At 32.6% G+C, this 20,528-nt stretch overlaps 1 protein-coding gene across 1 annotated transcript; it reads left to right on the forward strand.

Annotated features, from left to right (window-relative positions):
• Nucleotides 1-1,913: 1,913 nt before the first annotated feature.
• On the forward strand, nucleotides 1,914-16,204 carry LOC139526673 (uncharacterized). Its single transcript, XM_071321835.1, has 5 exons — nucleotides 1,914-2,042; nucleotides 3,584-3,873; nucleotides 4,961-5,114; nucleotides 6,331-6,546; nucleotides 16,086-16,204. Exons 1-5 carry the CDS (start codon nucleotides 1,934-1,936, stop codon nucleotides 16,202-16,204), a joined length of 888 nt encoding a protein of 295 aa, XP_071177936.1. The 5' UTR covers nucleotides 1,914-1,933.
• The last annotated feature ends 4,324 nt before the right edge of the window (nucleotides 16,205-20,528 follow it).

Here is a 20,528-nt window from a genome sequence, read left to right on the forward strand (position 1 = left end):
ATTTGCGAAAGCAAATTTACAGATCTAACATTGTTGGGTTGATGTTTAGACGAGTTGTATATACATTATGTACACAGCCATGTATCACCATCATTGATGGCGATCCGATGGATACATCTGTTGTAGGGTTGTCACTGACTCAGACGTACTTATAAATATAATTATTTTCTGTGACTGTATCTTACATTAATTTGTAGGATCCTTTACTATAGATAATTTAGCTGATCTGTAACAATAACATCTTCATGCCTTATATATCATGTACTGCAGTACGCCGCTAGATTAAAACTGACGTGGAAAGGTAACACACGGCCAGCGAAAGCTCTTTTTTTGAGAGCCCAGGTGGTCGTGTGGTCTAGCGGGACGGCTGCAGTGCAGGCGATTTGGTGTCACGATATCACAGTAGCATGGGTTCGAATCCCAGCGAGGGAAGAACCAAAAATTTGCGAAAGCAAATTTACAGATCTAACATTGTTGGGTTGATGTTCAGACGAGTTATATATATATATATATATATATATATATATATATATGTGTACATAAACACTCTCAAATATCAGTACACCAATCTTAAATCTGCAAATTGCCGTTTAAAACATGGACACGAATACGGGTTTTACTTAATCAGATTTAAAATAACAAAAAAGGGCCTGGTAATTCCTTTTTATATTGTTAGTGCAGAAACTTGAACAATATGAACGTCAAAATTGTCGTGGAATTTTCCTATTCACGTTTAAAAAAAAAGATGAAGGTCCAACATGCAACACCCTAAATAAATATATATATATATATATATATATATATATATAGCTTGATGATGAGCATGAACCATACCAATGACAATCGTAATGCATCTTCTTTTCATGCATTTTGTGTACTCAAACATGAATCGACAAGAACAGACATTGATAAGCTTTTACAGTTAACAGTCTAACAAGATATCATTTGAATATCAAGGGTGTGAGTCTTTGTCATTTTTTTTTTGTAATTCATATTTCAATGAATCTTACAGGTACAATTTATTTAATATTACTTCTTTTGATGTCGTATTATATATTCATACATACAGTCTATATAACATAAGTAAAATATGTCCTTGATTGAAGTTGCATTATGAACATGTGAGTTTGATAAATGTTGAAGGTTATGACTCTCCTTACGGAGACTTTTATTTATACCATTTGTTGTTTTTGAGATCAAATAGGTGAATATCGAGCTAGACACGTCTTTCGTTTCTCTATGAAATTGCCTTATCTAGTTGTCCCTAGAACATGTATACATGTTTTAAGTTATCGCAGTAGTGATTTGGACATTTTTTATTCAAATTTTCAGAACTCTGAAATTAAATAGTCCAACAACCTTTTTTTATTTAGCTCTTATTCCATCTTTGTTAATCTGATTTAAAAAATATATATATCTTCTAAACAAATATACGCAGATCTATAAAGTTTAAACATATGACCCAAATAGGAACAAGTACATTGCTTTCGAAAAGGAAAAAAACACCACCAATTAGGCGAACGATTCTTATAAATAAATTTAATCAATACTTTAACCATATTTGTTATGTTAAACCCAGCGATCAATGAAATTATTCTCCCTTAATTGTTCTATGAAAATAGACACATCTTTATGACATATGACATATACCTTTTTTTAGATATTGTACATGATTTCGGTGTTTTGGGGAGCGATGTTATTTGATTGCTCCCTTGGTAACTTTTCCTTTATCTTTAGATGTTTTTGTTACTTGCGCTGGAAGCATTACATGTTTGTTAAGTTTAAAAACTAATTGGGTTTTCCTCCTCCTCCTTATTAAATCTCATCACTTCCTCTTTGTTCGTATTTTCAGTGTTATGCCTAATATTACAGGGAATTACAAAAAAATAACGATCAACTTCATTTTACTTTGTAGTACAGCTGATATATTTCAATGGAGTTCTACAGATTGGTTGTGATTTCTTTTTCTTTTAACGTGTTGTTGATTGGTACATGTATGGCAATCGGCACCACTGAAGAGATATATGCTTCACATAAAAATGGTAAGTTATACATACAAATTTTAAAGTAAGTTATTTAGAACATAAATGGCATTGGTAAATTATTTTAAACAGTACGCTTCTTAGATAAAAGAAATAAAGACAAGCATGCCAAATTTGTTTTGTAATCAAACGCTTCTATTCCACTGGTATCTTTCGCCCCTCCTTTCTACACATGTAATAACAATAGAGATTTCGTATGCATAAAAATAAGTTTTCGATCTTATATCTAACACATCATTCTATTCGTAATATCTTTACCAAGCCAAGAATATGACTTCACCTTTGTATTAACCTATGATTTAGTACTTTTGATTAGAAAAAGGTGGTGGTAAGATTGAAAATGAAACAACTCTCCAACAGAAACGAAATGACGTAGTGATTTTTAACTGTGGGTTACCGTACGGGTATTTCAAAAACGAGCAAAACCTTTACTACATAGAAAATAGAACAGTCATGATGAGTGAAAAATAATTCTAACTAGATGTTGATTTATGTACAATACAATAAATGATAAACAAATATAATAAACAGTAAAAAACGACATCTGAAGATTCATGCTATCCCGTTTGAAGTAATTTTCTACTTGTAAAGATAAGCCATATATTTTGTATCTAATGAATTAGATAAAAAGTAAAATCACAAAAATACTGAACTTAGAGGAAGATCAATTGGGAAAGTCCATAATCACATGGCAAAATCAAATAACAAAACGCATCAAAAACGAATGGACAAGAACTGTCATATTCCTGACTTGGTACAGGCATTTTCAAATGTAGAAAATGGTGGATTAAACCTGGTTCTATAGCGCTAACCCTCTCACTTTTGTAATGACAGTCTCATCAATTTCCGATATTTTTACATTGATGCGTTAAATAAACAGACACAATAAATATAATAGTCAAAATATGGGTACATCAGTCATCATCGTTTAACAATTTTAAAAGGAACAATTTAACAGATCACAAAAACATCTACTATCTACGAACACATTTATTGAGTGTCTGACGTCAGAAAATTTTATACGTCACATAAATTTGTCGTTCAATGTGCGTACAAACAATTTTAAAATTTTCATGGGAATGTTAGCATACAGGGTTAAAAAATCAAAAGTATGTAAGAATAAATTTAAGAAATAGACCGAGATTTAAACGAGTCAAAAAGTTATATATAGAATTTATAAGAATCCAAAAACAGTTAAAAGGTCTTACGTATTTTGTGGAAACCAAATATTTTACTTAATCTATTTTCACAAAAGGATAATGTAATCGGGGTTTTGCACGTGGCACATTTCAGTAGCTGTCTGTGTGAAAATATTCAAAACGCAGTCAATTTAATCATGATTACTTCCATTTTACCGTTGGACCTCCTTAGTTTACCTACAACCGACACGCTCAGATCCAAACATGTGGAAAGTTATGTGATTTGTAACAGTAACGTATGAATTAAGACAACCACGATTTCACCACGCTATAAACTTTTGTTTGTTCGACATTGTAATCGTAAAATATAATGATACACATGTACTTTATTTTACTTTACAGTCTCTGTAGGAAGATTTAAAATTACCAGTATTTGTAGCAAATATGTACTTACACAAGATAAGAAAACATTCAACATTATATCCGATGGACATCATATTGATCCTCCATGCTCATTTTATCTCATTGGTGTGAATTATATAAACAACAATTACAGTTTTTCTGGCATGTGTTACAAAATGTCTGGTATTGCTTTGCCTTGTGGCAGAAATGATACACTTATTATTAGAGGATGGGCTTTAGATATTCGTCACCAAAAGCAGTCACTGTTGCTGTATGCCAATCAAAGTATGGTTAGTAAATGCTATATGTTTCAATTTGTTATTTTAATCTAGGTTATATTTATGAATGTGGAACAAATGTGTAATTATGCGATATGTATGCTTTTATTTCATCAAATATTAGTTTCTAATATTTAAACTAGATATACCAAAATTCGGATATTTAATGATTGTTTTAGAGCTTTAATTTTTTATTCATGCTATTCATTTAGATTTTATTTTATTGTAAAATGAGACATGATATACCCATTGTACAGAATATTTTTTATTAATATTTTTTGGAATATATTTTGCTTTATCTGTATATGAATAAAATGAGACATTCATATATAATTTATTTTAATGAAAATACATATGTGTTGCAACCGAAGCACTTATGTAGATTGTCCTTCATCCGAACTCTAATGCCATAATAATTGAATGAAACATATATAATTATCTAGACATGCGAAGATATATTTGAAAAAAAGGCACTTATGAATAGCCATAAATAATCTGAGCACGTGATTGGGGTAACGACGACAGGATCGTATATGTGATCATCTTTACTAGGACATTTTAAATGGTCTTCAACTACTGATGGTGTTCGTTTTGAAGGAACAACTACAACTCTTCTGCTTGAAACTGTTGGTGCAGTAGCTACCTTGCAAACATCAAATATACTATGATACTTGTAAGGAATGTATATTGCGAAATAGTTTATCATTCGGAAATATATGTTTTTTTCTAAAAGTGCTAATGAGTGTTTTCTTCAAATATATAAATGTTCACAATTTGGAAGCCTAAATCATTATTCCTTTGGTCGTACAAAATAGTTATTAACCGACCTTCCTGGTCAATTTTTCTTTTTAGGTCGGAATGTGAGCCAGACTTAACTGTATGTGTGGTATTCTTGTATTTTTATAATTTTATTTCAAGACAATGTTAAAAGCATGAAACTGAACTGGAAAGGAAGTGATGATCGCTCTTGAGTACGTATATGAAATTAGAAATAATATGTCTTTCTTATGTTTTTTTATTCTGAAGTTCTGTGATGTTAATATTTGTATTCGGTATTATCAACCCAGATGCTTTTTTACATAGATTTTTATTTTTTCAGTTAGTTACAGAGAAAACATTAAGGTGCGACAATAATCAAGATATCTCAATGAACTATGAATTCTGTTGGGAGAAAATATCGATGTTAGAGATTTTATTCTACAGTCCAAACAATCCATCTTCAGTGTTACCAAAGATAACTGTACAGACGCGCGGTAAGATTTTAAACTTACATATGATGACTTGTTCAATTTCAACAATAATAAGAAATTTACACTGAAGATTAAAAAAATCAATCTTTAATGAACAGGGTCTGTTGTTCAACTTGTGATTAAACTAACCCTATGATGAATTATAACGAGTCTTTAAAAGTTAATCGCATGATTATTATACATGATTGTCAGTTTTCCTGCCCAATGTTTTACTGTGGGTACTCACCCTATGGAAAATACTGAATGATATGAAATAACTAATAATGCCGATAGTTGCAATCAGCAACACTCAGTAAATCACCTAAAAGGTATTGCTCAACAAAATCGTTTACTAATATACCCAATTCCAAGTTAAAACAAAAAAGGCAAAGTCCATGGCACGCTCGTTTATTTATATGGTGATAGTTAGAAATAAACTATCAACAAAACTTGAAATATTTTAAATATTAATGCTTTTTTACCTCAGGAATGGATTACTTTAATAATATTTGGCAACACTTTTAGGAATGTTTGGTCCTTAAACACGTTATTCACAATAGGAAATCTGAAGACATGAAGTTGAAATCTGCTTTTTATACATCCCTTCTCTTAGTTGAATGTGTGTTAACTACTGTTGTGTATAATTAAGTTATGCAGACCTAAGTACATACGATGTACCAAAATTCAGAATTCGTCGAAATTTATAACAGCCACTTATAATTCGACATATTAGAAATATTTACTATAAGGTGAATTCAAATTGAAGGATAAAATCAAAAGTTCAAACAACATCAAACGAATGGAGAACAAATGTCATATATTCCTTACATACTAATCCTCAGAACAAGGAAACGGCATGGAAATCAGGTTTTTGCTCGTCAACAAAATACTCTCAATTATAAAGTTATTCCAGTTTGCAACAAAATGAATAAATATATTCAAAGACCAACATAAAGCATCATAATAATAAGTCCGTCTACAGAGTGTACCGTTTTTTTCCAAATGTATATTCCTTTCTTAGACTCAAAGGTTAGAAAAATTAGAGTTATAAATATCAAATATAGTGCTTTCGAAATATTTCTGTCCTTTGCTTTGATTGAACTATTTCAATGTAAATTGATGTTATGTTCTTACCATATTTTCAAATCTAGCATTTGAATAAGACTACTTACAGATATGTTATATTTTACATCGTATCGTGAAGATCAGTCAAACAAATTATATATTCTACTTTTAACAGTATTAGTTGGACAAACATATCCTGCACTAAGTTTAGATGCCATGGAAGCAATGGCAATACAGATTGATGTACAAACTAATAAGTCATGTAAAGCAAACGCACAACAAATACATCTTGATTTCCTTGATAGAGATATTTTGAGTGGTAATAAAAGCAACACAAATAACAATAAACTCAATAAGGACGAGTACAACATCAAGGAAGAAACAAGTATTGGTAAGTAAATATCTTATTGACCTGTAAACAACCACACACAAATCCTGTACACAACAACAAACAAGTTCTGTACACAAATCAAATAAATATAAACTTATTTTCGTTTTCCTACTTAAACTAGTCGGAATACATCTCTGAACAATTTCCATCTTGACGGTATTGTTATTTTGAAAGTTTATTTTCTCAAATGCTATGACGCAATTTTTATACCTGTTTTGATATTTCAAACATTTGAACCAGTAATATTTAAGTATGTCAACTGAAAAGGATTTCAACAGAAATTCCAAAATAGGTCGAAAAACAAGAGTTTAAATCGTAAAAAAGGCAAATACATAAAAAATTGAAAAATGACAAAGATATCAAAAAGATACTCAAACCTTATCAATCGAATATAATACAATATCGTGGCTACTGTGGATTCATTATTATTCGTTGGATACCAATTTTCGTGGATGTCGTGGGTATCGGGAAACCACGAATTTAAATATTCAACGAATTGCAAATTTTCTAAAGGAATATATGCATACTTTGTCAAAACCACGAAATTAGATACCCACGAATATGCAAGTTTTCCTCAAACCACGAAAATTGGTACCCACGAAAATAAATGAATCCACAGTAATTAGTAACAGTAGTTATCCAACGTTTAAATCTTATAATTTGTTTACAAAATTAACTGTTCCATTTTTTAAGTAAACGAACGTTTATTATAATGACGTGTCGGTGCATCTAGCATGTCTAGGAAAGTTATACAACACTGTTTCAGCGTATTTTTCTTACAAAAAGGCACCAAACATAGAACACCCATACGGAGTTACAGATAAAAGGAAACCTACATTTATTTGTTATATCTCATGAAATTAGAATTTACCTTGACGTTTAACCAAATACTCATGAAGCTTACACAGGATCTGCTTACCCTTCCGGAGCACCTGATATCACCCTCAGTGTTCAGTTGGGTTCGTGTTGCTTAGTCTTTTGTGTTCTATGTTGTGTCTTCCTAACTATAATGGTCTGTTTGTCTTTTTTAGCAATGGCGTTGTTATTTTCTATCTATGAGTTTGACTGTCCCTCTGGAATCGTTCACCCCTCTTTTACGCCAGTTACTTTTTTGTATCAAAAACATAACTGGTCATTCAGTATAGATTTTAGTTTGACTCTTGAAGTTGTGACATGATTGTCATTTTTATTATGTTGACAACTGGTTAGATATATGATACAGTAATTGTGCTAATGCGGCGTAAAGCAACCAACAATCAATCAATCAGTAATTGTAAAAAATATTTTTTATTGAGATCACAAACATGTGTGTTCAAAAGAATATAAAGAAATGAAATAAATCAATATGACAATCATTACAAACCTGATCGTGCATTTTTCATTGTTTTCAACGCAAAATAATTATCTAAGAAACCTGGGACGATCTCATTTCACAAAGGATTTCTTTTGTTTACTTATTGTACCTCGAACTTATTTACCCGATGTAGGTCTTTAAGTTGAGGTTAAATTTAGTTAAAGTAAATCAGGCATGACTAATTAGATACGCCCTCTTAAAATCTGGAGGTCCGAAATAGGATCGGGAAAAACACTCATCAAAATATTTTAATCCACAATTTAAGAATTTGTTTGATACAAAGTGATTTTGGTTGCTTAAATATCACCAATCAATAATCAGGCGGTATTTTGTGGAAATAAACCGGGAGATGTTGGTTGCAATTGGAATTTATTTATAAAAAAATCCATATCTCATTTACTTTTAGTGGCCGTTATTGATTGTATATTCATGAGGTTTTGTTTATGGCATTCGTCTATCGTCCATCAACTTTGAATCTAGTCGTGAATATGCAATAACATATTTGCCACTGGACATAAAGGAGCAATAAATTTATCAGCTTCATTTAGTGATGTGTTATCATTTGTCCTCAGTTGATTATAGTCTCAAACAGTTTTCCAATTTTCATATATTTCATTATTATTTACATTTGCATTTTTATGCGTAAATCTTAGCATTTCCTCAAACATTTTTCTCCTTGCATTTAATTTTTTTTTAACATTAAAGAAACGTTGTCGTAGTACACATTCGGGGTTACATTGTATAATTTCCAGCAAAACTAATAGGGGAGGGACTAGAACAAAAAAACAATCTTCATTGAGTGGCAATACCTCATATATTGAAGTGTACAATGACGGCTGTCTCCTCTGTGTGACAACATTTGCTGTTTCAAGAAGTTTATTTTGTATCTCAGACTGGTATATTAGTTGTCATAAAAGAAAACAAAAATTTAAAAAAGGTTGACAACAATTTATAAAAAGATTCAACTTATTTTGGGCGTTTCATTTTTTCATATTGTCTTACCGATCGGTTTTGTTATATATTTTTTTTTCATCTACTATTGTTCTAGCAAAAGTCACAAAAATTTTGTTAAAATCAGCGATACGACTTATTTGAAAAGATTTAGCTGACATAAGCGGATCCGGGGGGGGGGGGGGGGCGCCCCCCTTTCGTGGGAAAAATGTGGTTGATTATATAGGGAATGACTGGAGAGGGCCCCCTTAGGACAGTCAGCGCCCCCCACCCCCCCCCCCCCCCCCCCCACCCTTAGAAAAAGTTCTCGATCCGTAAATGGCTGACCTTTCTTGCTGTTTACACATTTCAATCATATAACTCGTGCGGAGATCGTCTTTCCCTCTAAAGTTTTTTAAGGTAAAGATAACGTGAAATTCTCACTGCACCAGGCACCGGATATACATTACTATTATATTTTGATCGGACAAAGCTGCGTATTTATATAACCAATAAGCCAAACAAACGCACCCATTTAGCAAAGGTATACTGTGGGACGGGAAGGTTCCAGAGATGTCAATATTTCTATACCCAAGCGAATCATTTGGTTTTGAATAAAAGGAGATAAAGGTATATACATTTATGTGAGAGCAACCCAAAGACACAGATAAATAAAAATATTTAGAGTCAACATTCGGTCTTCTTTTATAGAAAGATGCGTATACAGAATAATAAGCTCAAAACCGACCCATGACTAAATAATAGTTATACGGAGTTAATTCAATAATGTTTTCCGGCAAATATTACATATTCGAAAAGGCACATTTGATTTAATTTTATTTACCGTCAAAGATATCCCAACAATCACAAGTGTTAAGTTGAAAAATTTCACCTGCCATATTTAAATTTTGATCGGTGAAAATTTAAGAAGTTGTAATATACTGAGTGCCAAAGAAAACGCAACACTTTTGTTTTTCAAAAATATTTTTTTATATAAAAACTGTGTATAGCTGGTTGAAAATGACTTTTAAGATAATTGTCGACAAATTTACGGTTGAGTGATTTTTGGAACAAATGCGAAGTAAGGGTTATTTGTTAGGCTGTCAAAGCTGGAGAAGAAGTTTTAGTTGATTTGTACGGCGGTGTTCAGTCAGTAGAAGGCTTATATTTTACTTCGATACAGGAAATTTGCGTCAAAGGTCGTTGTAGGGAACGTACACATTATGCCGCCAACATCGGATGCAGCTAAACCACATATCATGAGAACCTTCAATCAAACACATATTTGGATTGGAGAAGGACATGATTTAGATCCTAACCAATGGGGTTGGTAAACATCAGAGAATAAACGTATGCCTGTTAGATGTTTATTACCACCGGCACCGCAAAAACTGCTGAATGTAATACGATGTAAAAAAATAAAATTGAGAATGGAAATGGGGAATTTGTCAAAGAGACAACAACCCGACCAAATAAAAAACAACAGCAGAGGGTCACCAACAGGTCTTCAATTTCCCGCACCGGAGGCGTCCCTCAGCTGGCCCCTAAACAAATATATACTAGTCCAGTGATAATGAACGCCATACTAATTTCCAAATTGTACACAAGAAACTAAAATTAAAATAATACAAGACTAACAAAGGCCAGAGGCTCCTGACTTGGGACAGGCGCAAAAATGCGGCGGGGTTAAACATGTTTGTGAGATCTCAACCCTCCCCCTATACCTCTAACCAATGTAGAAAAGTAAACGCATAACAATACGCACATTAAAATTCAGTTCAAGAGAAGTCCGAGTCTGATGTCAGAAGATGTAACCAAAGAAAATAAACAAAATGACAATAATACATAAATAACAACAGACTACTAACAGTTAACTGACATGCCAGCTCCAGACTTCAATTAAACTGACTGAAAGATTATGATTTCATCATATGAACATCAGGCACAATCCTTCCCGTTAGGGGTTTAGTATCATACCATCATAACATATATGAGAAGAACATAACCCGTGTCATGCCAATAAATGTGTTTAGTTCCGATGCAAAGACCTTATCAGTGACTCAATATTAACGCCAAAATATGCAATCTTTAATGACTTGACAACAGTATCGTAATTATATCCTTTCTTAATAAGTCTATTCAAAGGTTTTGTAAGTTTCTGAGGTGAATACTGACACCTTTGTGCTTTATAAAGAATATTTCCATAAAAAATTGGATGTGAAATACCTGAACGTATTAGAAGTCTGCATGTTGAGCTATATTTACGAATGATGTCTTTATACCGATGATAAAATTTAGTAAATGTTTTGACTAGTCTGTGATATCGAAAACCCTGGTGTAATATTTTTTTAGTAATACATAAATTTCTCTCGTTAAAATCTAAAACATTGTTACATACACGAGCGAATCGTACAAGTTGAGATATATAAACCCCGTAAGATGGTGACAAGGAAACGTCACCATCTAAAAACGGATAATTAACGATAGGAAATGAAAAATCATCCCTTTTATCATAAATTTTAGTATTCAGCTTTCCATTAGTGATATATATATCAAGATCGAGAAAAGGGCAGTGGTCATTGTTAGTATTAGCTTTATTTAAAGTAAGTTCAACAGGATAAGTTTCATTAATATACATACTGAAGTCGTCATTATTGACAGCCAAAATATCATCCAAATATCTAAAAGTATTATTAAATTTGTTTATCAGATGTTGTTTCGATGGGTCTTTGCTTATTTTTGTCATAAATTGTAACTCATAACAATACAAAAACAGGTCCGCAATAAGTGGTGCACAGTTAGTCCCCATTGGAATTCCGATAACTGCAAACAGAACTGTGATTCAAGAAGATGTTCGTGTCGAAAACATGGAATTGACTGTTCTGCTAGTTGCGGCGAGGGTCGTGGCAGTAACTGTTCAAATTCCAGCATAGTAACACACAAAGTGATTTGGACGAAGTTTAGAAGTTCTTTTATTGTGTATGGGGGGAAATGGCTATGACTATGATTTTAAACAACAAAAAAAGTGTTATAGTATGGACATTGTCTCATGAATGTGAAGCTGATATTTTTTTTTCCTCTCCATCTTCTGTTCAATATATATATAACGTTAGAATAACTGGCCGTTCAAACATATGTAATTGCATATGTTTATTTTTTTTTGCAACTAGAATTAAAAGTACTAATTTAACATTTTTTCATGATTTGTTTTAATGAACATCTTATTTTTGACACTTGTTATATTTTTTTGTCATGGATTTACTATTTGAAATTTTGTTATAGGCAGGCAATTCAATTAACAGGTAACAAATTACAGTATTATTTTTATTGACTAGTACTTAATTTAAGCATTCCATTGATTTATAGTTTTCAATGAAAAAAATTGTTATTTTCGATGAAAAATTTGAAATTTTCAATGAAAATTTGTAATGTTCAATGAAATTTGCATTTCGTACTCAAATTATGGACCACAATTTTATAGTTTATCATATAATGCCTTTTATATTTATAACACAATTAAAAATGAACAATACAAATCCAAAACACAAAAAGTTTCATTGATGTACTGCCAAATTAATTATTTAAAGCCTATTTTCAGTTGTCCTGGATTTTTCCATAAAAACCTATTTTTACCCCCAATGTCATTTTTGACATTATATATGTCCTTTCTTGCTAAAACTAATTTCTTTTTATATCATTGTTAATTGAATCACACACTGTTTGAATGATTTTACTACAAAATAAACTTGTTCTGGTCTATTTCCAGTTTTCAGCGATTTTTCTATAAAAACCTGTATTTTACCCCAAAAATATCGTTTTCCCGCACTTTAGATTTTTGATATGTGATAGAGGCCATATTAACCTTTAAAATGAAAACAAATTTCTGTCTGTTGCGATTTGTTTAAGGTTGAGCTATTTTTGGGGTAGACTATTCATCGCTTTTCAACATACGCACCAGTTTCACGTTTTTGTCATTTAAAGCTTGGCTAATGTCATGAATTTTCCCGCCCTTATTGTTAAGAAACTGCAATAAACATCTGAGTTAATGCCGGGACTTTCTGACAACCAGTGACATGCAGTTTTAGGCATGATCCATTGAAGCCTTTCACAGCATACAATTACGAGAAGACTGAAGTTGTAGCCTCTACAATAACCCAAATCATCCACAAATTCAACCAGAATGGATCATTTAATGATAAGCCACATCCCGGGGTACAAAAAGCTAGAAACGCTCAGCAAGACGATACATTTGGTCTTTAACATGTTCGATATCGACTTTGATGTCTGTCCAAAGGTCACGAGAGTTCAATGGCGGCCACGGTAGAACCTTTGGAGCATTTGCGCAGAAATGGTTAAAGAGAACCACAGTCTTTCCTTAGTGACTTCTTAACGGCCGTCTGGCGTAAACATCGAATTCTGTAGACCAAAAATCATTCTTTATGTACCAATAATGGTCAGTGGTTGATACATAGACATTTGGCACACGCCTTGGCCAAAAGACTTGCTTTTCGCCGGACTTTGGTCCAATCGAGCAAATTTTGCATCAGATTCGACATGATTTAGACGATGAAAACCACCACCACTATCAAAAAGTCAGCTTAAGTTTGTTTTGCGGGACAAGTGGAATAACATTATTCGGGATCGCATTAAACGTCCGGGATGATTAATTGGACGGCGTTGTCGAGATTGCGCTGCACCACGGGGTTGTAACATTTTTTGTTGGGACTGTGAGTTAATGATTCGACATTTGATATCTCGTTTACCTATTGCGCCTTAAAGCTGATAATGAAACATTTTTTGTTTGATATCGATCTATTGTTAAAATTGTTAATTTTCAAGAACAATTTGTTTTGAAAGATTATCATTTCTTATATAAATTTTATTTTTGAAAAACCAAGTGTTGCGTTTCCATTGGCACTCAGTATATAAACCAGTAAAAGAAAAAAACTCTTCACTGTATAACAAAACGGTAAAATTAATAATGATAATGAATGACGACCAGCGGCAAATAAAATTAATATTCAGGACGATTACATGTGAATATAATAAGAGTATTAACCCCGTTTTTTACTAGACTGACAAGCTGAGTCGGTTTTTTGTTATCGTGTTAGTTCACAAGATATTAGTTCGCAGGGAGAAAGTCACCCGACCCTGACACATTTTCGACTCTGAGCCGACCAGTGTGTGCTCTTACTCTATGATGCCAGGTGTTAAGCGTTGAAATATAATACCAATTCAATTAACGTCTTTGTTTGACCCGTTCGGGATTCGAACAAATGCCCTCCACCCCCCCCCCCCCCCCCCTTTGCTCTCAAGGCGAACGCACCCACACGAGACCAACCAGGAGAACGCAGTGATCGATAGTACAGAATATCAAACCAAAAACTAAAGTACAATATACAAAACATATTCACAGAATTCTCACAGTTACTAAAGCGAGCTAAAATTGGATGCGTGAAATGATATTGTAAACTACACGTCAACATGGATGATCGACTTCAGGGTAGATTTTAGTCCGAATATTGCCAACTGTTTCAAGTCTAATTTTTCCAGTCTAAATTTCTGTCCTTATTCAAGATACCCTCATTTTCCAGTGGTATTTTAAAGTTTCAAGTCCAACCTCACTGTCGACCTCCTATTGTACGACCTACCTATTGTATTTAAAATTAATGTGTTATAGTCATGAACATGCATGAAATATTTGCTACTGGACGTAAAGCAAACAACAATCAATCAACTTAATTGATTTTGTTGTAATAGTACTAAGCACACAAGGACAAAATCTTGTAAAATGCTATAATTTACAATTTCTATTTAAATTTTAATGTTCTTGGGGTTTTTTTTGGTTTTTGTTGAGGGGTCTCTTCAGTTTATCACATACATGTAACTGACTGCTTATTAAAAAGTTTTAAATATTTTTTTACTATGGTTGTTATCTACTGTTTTCATACGATTTATAACATATGATTGTGTTTGTCAGGCAAGGTTAAAACTATGAAAGAAAAACGTTTTTTCAAGTGTTTTTGCTTCATTTAGACATGAAAAGGGAGTAACGCACGACTAAAGTAAAGCGTTGTTTTCATATATTGCATTAAACTTGCGAATATATCTCACCTCACACGTTTTGATCGGCCCAGTGAAACCTAGTTTAATACGGGTTTATTCATTGAAGTTTGCATGCATAGTTTTTATTTTTAAAAAACACAATTAAAGCAAAATCTATTAATTGATTGGACTGAATAGACAAAACTAATTATTTTGCATTCGCATGTAACGTAATGTAGAAAAATTACCAAATCAGAAACAAAAGGAACATTTCCGGGTGCGGGAATTTCTCGCTACATTGAAGACCTATTGGTGACTTTCTGCTGTTGTTTTTTCTATGGTCGGGTTGTTGTCTCTTTGACACATTCCCCATTTCCATTCTCAATTTTATTTACCGGATGAGTATTGTGAAGGACCTTATGCATCTAGGTCTGTCCGATTAGAAGTTCTGAAACAAGCTGTTTAAAAAGCTAATTGTTGGAAGAGTTTACTTACTGTTTTCTAAGGTCTTATCTTTAATAATCTATTTCATGATTACTGACTGATCAAAAACATCAAGTATATTATAACATGAAGTTGTTCGGCATAATATTCATTGGTCAGCTATAAATGAGGTCTGTATGGGGTTTTGATTACCTGATTTATTAAATAAGAGATCGTTATTTTGAAAAGTTTGCTAAAAAAAATATAGATTTACCCCCTAATTTTGTAAAACTATCATTTGGTGTTATTTAGATGCTAATTTTTTGTATTATAAATAAATAATTTTATGATGTAATGCCATTAAATCGGTCCGTTTTGGTAACTGTTAATTGTATATATCAGCCAAAGTACTGTTGAACTATCATTTAAGTTGAACATATTTAGACCCGTCCAGTTCAGGGGAATTAGGTTTCTGCAAGTGCTTTTTATGTACTTTTCTTATATTTTTGACGGTTTTTAAGTCGGTAAAAGTTCAATGATTAAGTAAAAATATTGACATTAAAAAACCTCCTCACAAAAAGGGCTGTTAAAATCCACTCGTCCTTCGGGCTAGGGGTTCTGAACACCCCTTTTTGTTCGGAGGTCAGTAACTTATCATTGAACTTTTACTATTACTTAAACGTTAATCTAGAAAAATAATTACTTTATAATCCATATGATCACTAAATTGTCTTTCTTATTGCCAATATATTTTTGTTCCAATAAATTTCCATCTTTTTCCCTTTAGATGTGAATGTTATACTAGCTTCTCTGTTTGGTGCTTTGTCAACTGTTGCAGTAGCACTGATAGTACACAGATACAAACAAGAAAACAAACCAAAGGGTAAGATTGTTTTGATACTTTAGATAAACATGGATAGTTATTATGAAATTAGTATAATAAAAGTCTTTATCATTTTAAACTTTCCTTTAGATAATCGACTGACTGTGTAAAAGGTGAATATAAAGACATAATTTGTATGGGGTCTTTCAAAATAGTTCTTTTGTAGGACGGTAGATATCAAAACTATTGTTGCGACTATAATAAAATTAACGGTACCAATTTTCTTGCACCAGATGAGCAGACAAGACATGTCTCTTCAGTGATGCTCGTGGCCAAAATATTTGAAATCCAAAGCTTATATAAAAGATGACGAGCTATAATCCAAAAGGTCCAAAAAGTATCTCCAAATCCGTGAAAGGAATCAGAGCTTTGCATGAGGGAGATACATTCCTTAATTTAAAATAATTTCTAATATTTTGTAACAGCAAATTTTGATAACACAAAAAATCCGTATTTTCATGCCAGTACCGAAGTACTGGCTACTGGGCTGGTGATACCCTCGGGGACTAATAGTCCACCAGCAAGGGCATCGACCCAGTGGTAGTAATAAAATTAACAGTACCAATTTTCTTGCACCAGATGCGCATTTCGACAATACATGTCTCTTCAGTGATGCTCGTGGCCAAAATATTTGAAATCCAAAGCTTATATAAAAGATGAAGAGCTATAATCCAAAAGGTCCAAAAAGTATAGCCAAATCCGTGAAAGGAATCAGAGCTTTGCATGAGGGAAATACATTCCTTAATTTAAAATAATTTCTAATATTTTGTAACAGCAAATTTTAATAACACGAAAAATCCGTATTTTCATGCCAGTACCGAAGTACTGGCTACTGGGCTGGTGATACCCTCGGGGACTAATAGTCCACCAGCAGAAGCATCGACCCAGTGGTAGTAATAAAATTAACGGTACCAATTTTCTTGCACCAGATGCGCATTTCGACAATTTATTTGAATAGAATTGAAGTCTTTTCGACTTTTTGCCCTGAATGTACACATCCCTGATCAGGAACTTGTTGTTTAGCGGGCTGCTGAGGGACGTTTGAAGTTCCAATCAATTGTGGTGGTAGAATTGGCTGTTGTGGTACAAACGGCTGTTGTGGTAATAACTGCTGTGGTTGTAATAACTGATGTGGTGGCAATAACTGATGTGGTGGCATTAATGGCTGTTCTGGTGGTATTAATGGTAGTTGTGGTGGTATTAATGGCAGTTGTGGTAGTATTCACGGCTGTTGTGGTGGTATTAACGGCTGTTGTGGTGGTATTAACGGCTGTTGTGGTGGCATTAACGGCTGTTGTGGAATGGCTACATTTTGGCTCTCCTTGGGCGAAGCCTTCTGTTAACCGGTAGCTGTACTTGATTTTGCCTACGTATAGCACGGTTTGGCAGCACCCTCTTCCCTTTTCCTCTCGGCATACTGGCTTAAACAAATAATTACATTGTTAGTCAATGCATTAGTTAAATATAATATCATTTGTCAATATTACACCCCTTAATTAAACAATTGAATCAATATAGAAATACAAATAATTCAATTTTTCCCATTGACTATAAAAATAATCAACTAACATCCTTGATGACTCGCAAAAGTTTACAAAAAGTATGATTCATAGATTGTATCTTTATGTCCAGTGGCACCTATTTCATGCATATTGAGGACTAAAAGAATTTATATATACATTTATGTTGAAATTAACATGTGGCTTTCTCACCGGTTACTTCGCACTGCAAGATTTGGATTTGGATAAATGACATGGTAAATGTTCATTAGCGTATTAAGACAGTTAAACAATTAGATATAACAACTCGCACTATAAGTATAAGCATCTACTAAATTTACAAATAGAAATATAAAATAATATCCAAGAAAAGATTGACAATTTACGCAATGATAAAATTTTAATTCAGTTATAACACCCCAAAAAAAATTAACGACTATTTAAAGCATTTAACAAAGAAAAACAAGATTAACAGTTTAAATTGTTGAGCTAATTTTTTTTTATATAAAATGTTGCTTAATTCTAAAACTAAAAAGGAAGGCTCATCTTTTCTTCTGTGTTTTAAATTCTATAGCTTTGGTCAAGCTCCGTGTAAGGTTTGAATCCAAATGACCAAACCACACGAGGTAAATTGCACGGACTAACATTTCGCGGGCTAAACTAATTAGCATATGAAAGTGACCAGTATAAAATGAATCGAACACACCGTCAATTTAAATTATTAATAGGCATACCAAGTTATATTATTACAATTCAATCATTTCAATTCAATATTTTATTTACGTCTCACCTTATGTATAAAATTACACGATACATTTATAAAGGATACGTTTTGTATACATAAGCCAATCTGTACAGATTTATGAGAGACGATAATCACTTAAAAGAATATGTATATGTACATAATAAATATTAAACCTAAATGGTAAAATTATACAACAAAAGTATTTAATTATTATTTACAATATAAAACTTCTCGGCGTCGTTTAAGAATAAAATTACAGGTTTTGAGACATAATCTTATAATATCTTGATTCGAAAATAAAAATACCATTTTCTGACAATCTGTAAAACTATTAAAATGTTCATCAATTTTAAGAGACTCAGTAAAAAGCACTTGTCTTAGATCATTATAAACAGGACAATGTAAAATAACATGATATTCATCTTCGACAGTATTAAAACAATTAAAACAACATCTCTCTTCCAGCGGCAAATTTTCATACCTCCCAGTTTCCAGTTTAATAGGAGCCACCCCACATCTAAATTTTGCAAAGGCGCTTCTTTCACAAAAAGGCATTAACAGTTTGCAGTAGTATTCTACAACATACTCCTGCTTAAAAATATTATAGGTTCTCAATTTATTATGCCCATTTCCCCGTCTGGAAGAGGATGAACTAACAATACTTTTCCATTCTTCAATATAAATATCAAACATTCTTGACATGACTGTATCAATAAACATATTTTTATTAATATTAGTGTTTGTATTACAAAAGTCAACCAATTCAAGTTCCGTGAAATGTTTTTTAACAATGAAATTCCAATTTTTCACAATTCTATGTTTCAGACTGACCTCATCTGCCCATATGAATATTTTCCTATTAATACGATCTGGCTCCATATTTACTAATCTGTGCCAGTGTCTTGCAATTATTTTCCATTGAGTATGGTAAATTGGAATCAACCCCATGTCTCCCATATTAGCTGGATTAGGTGTATATTTACCAACACTAAGGAAGAACCTACACGCTCTCATTTGAATCGCATTAATAAATGAGAAATTCTTGCATCCCCAAATCGCGGCACCATACTCAACAATAGGACTTACAAGTGCATCAAATAGTTTTTTATAGACGTCATATGACATGCCACCAATAGCTTTACACTTAGCTATAACCAGACCTAGAGCTCTGTTTGCTGACCTAGCAACTGCTTTTGCAGTAATACTAAAGTCTAGAAACTCATTTAAAACAAGGCCTAGATAAGCATATTCGCTGCTAGTAGCAATATTCATATCCCCAAACTTAAAGACTTGACTTGATCGTTCAAATGAGGTCGATCTGAAATGGACAACATTACTCTTACATGAATTAATAGTCATTGTATTGTCAGTACACCAATGATATAACTCATCTAAGAGGTTTTGTAACTCATTCTCAGTATTTGCTAACAGTACGATATCATCAGCATACAATAAAATACAAAATGTACATACTTTTTCTCCCCCAATGTCAACACCAAAATCAAATGACTTTAAGTATACAGCTAATTCATTTATAAAAATGTTAAATAATAAAGGAGAAAGTGGACAACCTTGTTTTAAACCACAGTTCACAGTAAACCAATCTGTATTGAAGCTATTGACTCTGATCGAGCACCCGACCCCATTATAAAGGGACTTAATAGCCATACACATTTTTACATCAACCCCCAGAGATGTGAGTTTTTTCCATAACAATGTCCTTTTAATCGTATCATACGCCTTCTTAAAATCGATAAATGTACAAAAGGTGGATTTTCGTAGTTTACACTAACTGAATTTAATTATTATTGAATTAAATTCTATTACTTCTTTTCTCTTTGACCTTGGACAGAGTGTTGCTCTTGGACGGTCGCAATGCTGGTTCGATACTGTTATGCTGAGGCAACAATATGAAAGCCAATAATACAATTGATGATGAAGGTGTAATACCACCATTAATGTTCCCCTATTAGTCTTTGTTAAATTTGCATTTTTTTAAACAATTGTGCTAAATTTATCTTTGTTTCAAATAAAGAAATGCTTGGCATGAGTGAAGTTTAACCTGTCTAGTACAATAGAAAAAATTCACATAATATTTCAGTG

This window comes from Mytilus edulis, chromosome 6 (assembly GCF_963676685.1).
Source record: "Mytilus edulis chromosome 6, xbMytEdul2.2, whole genome shotgun sequence".
NCBI classification, from domain to species: Eukaryota; Metazoa; Mollusca; class Bivalvia; order Mytilida; family Mytilidae; genus Mytilus; species Mytilus edulis.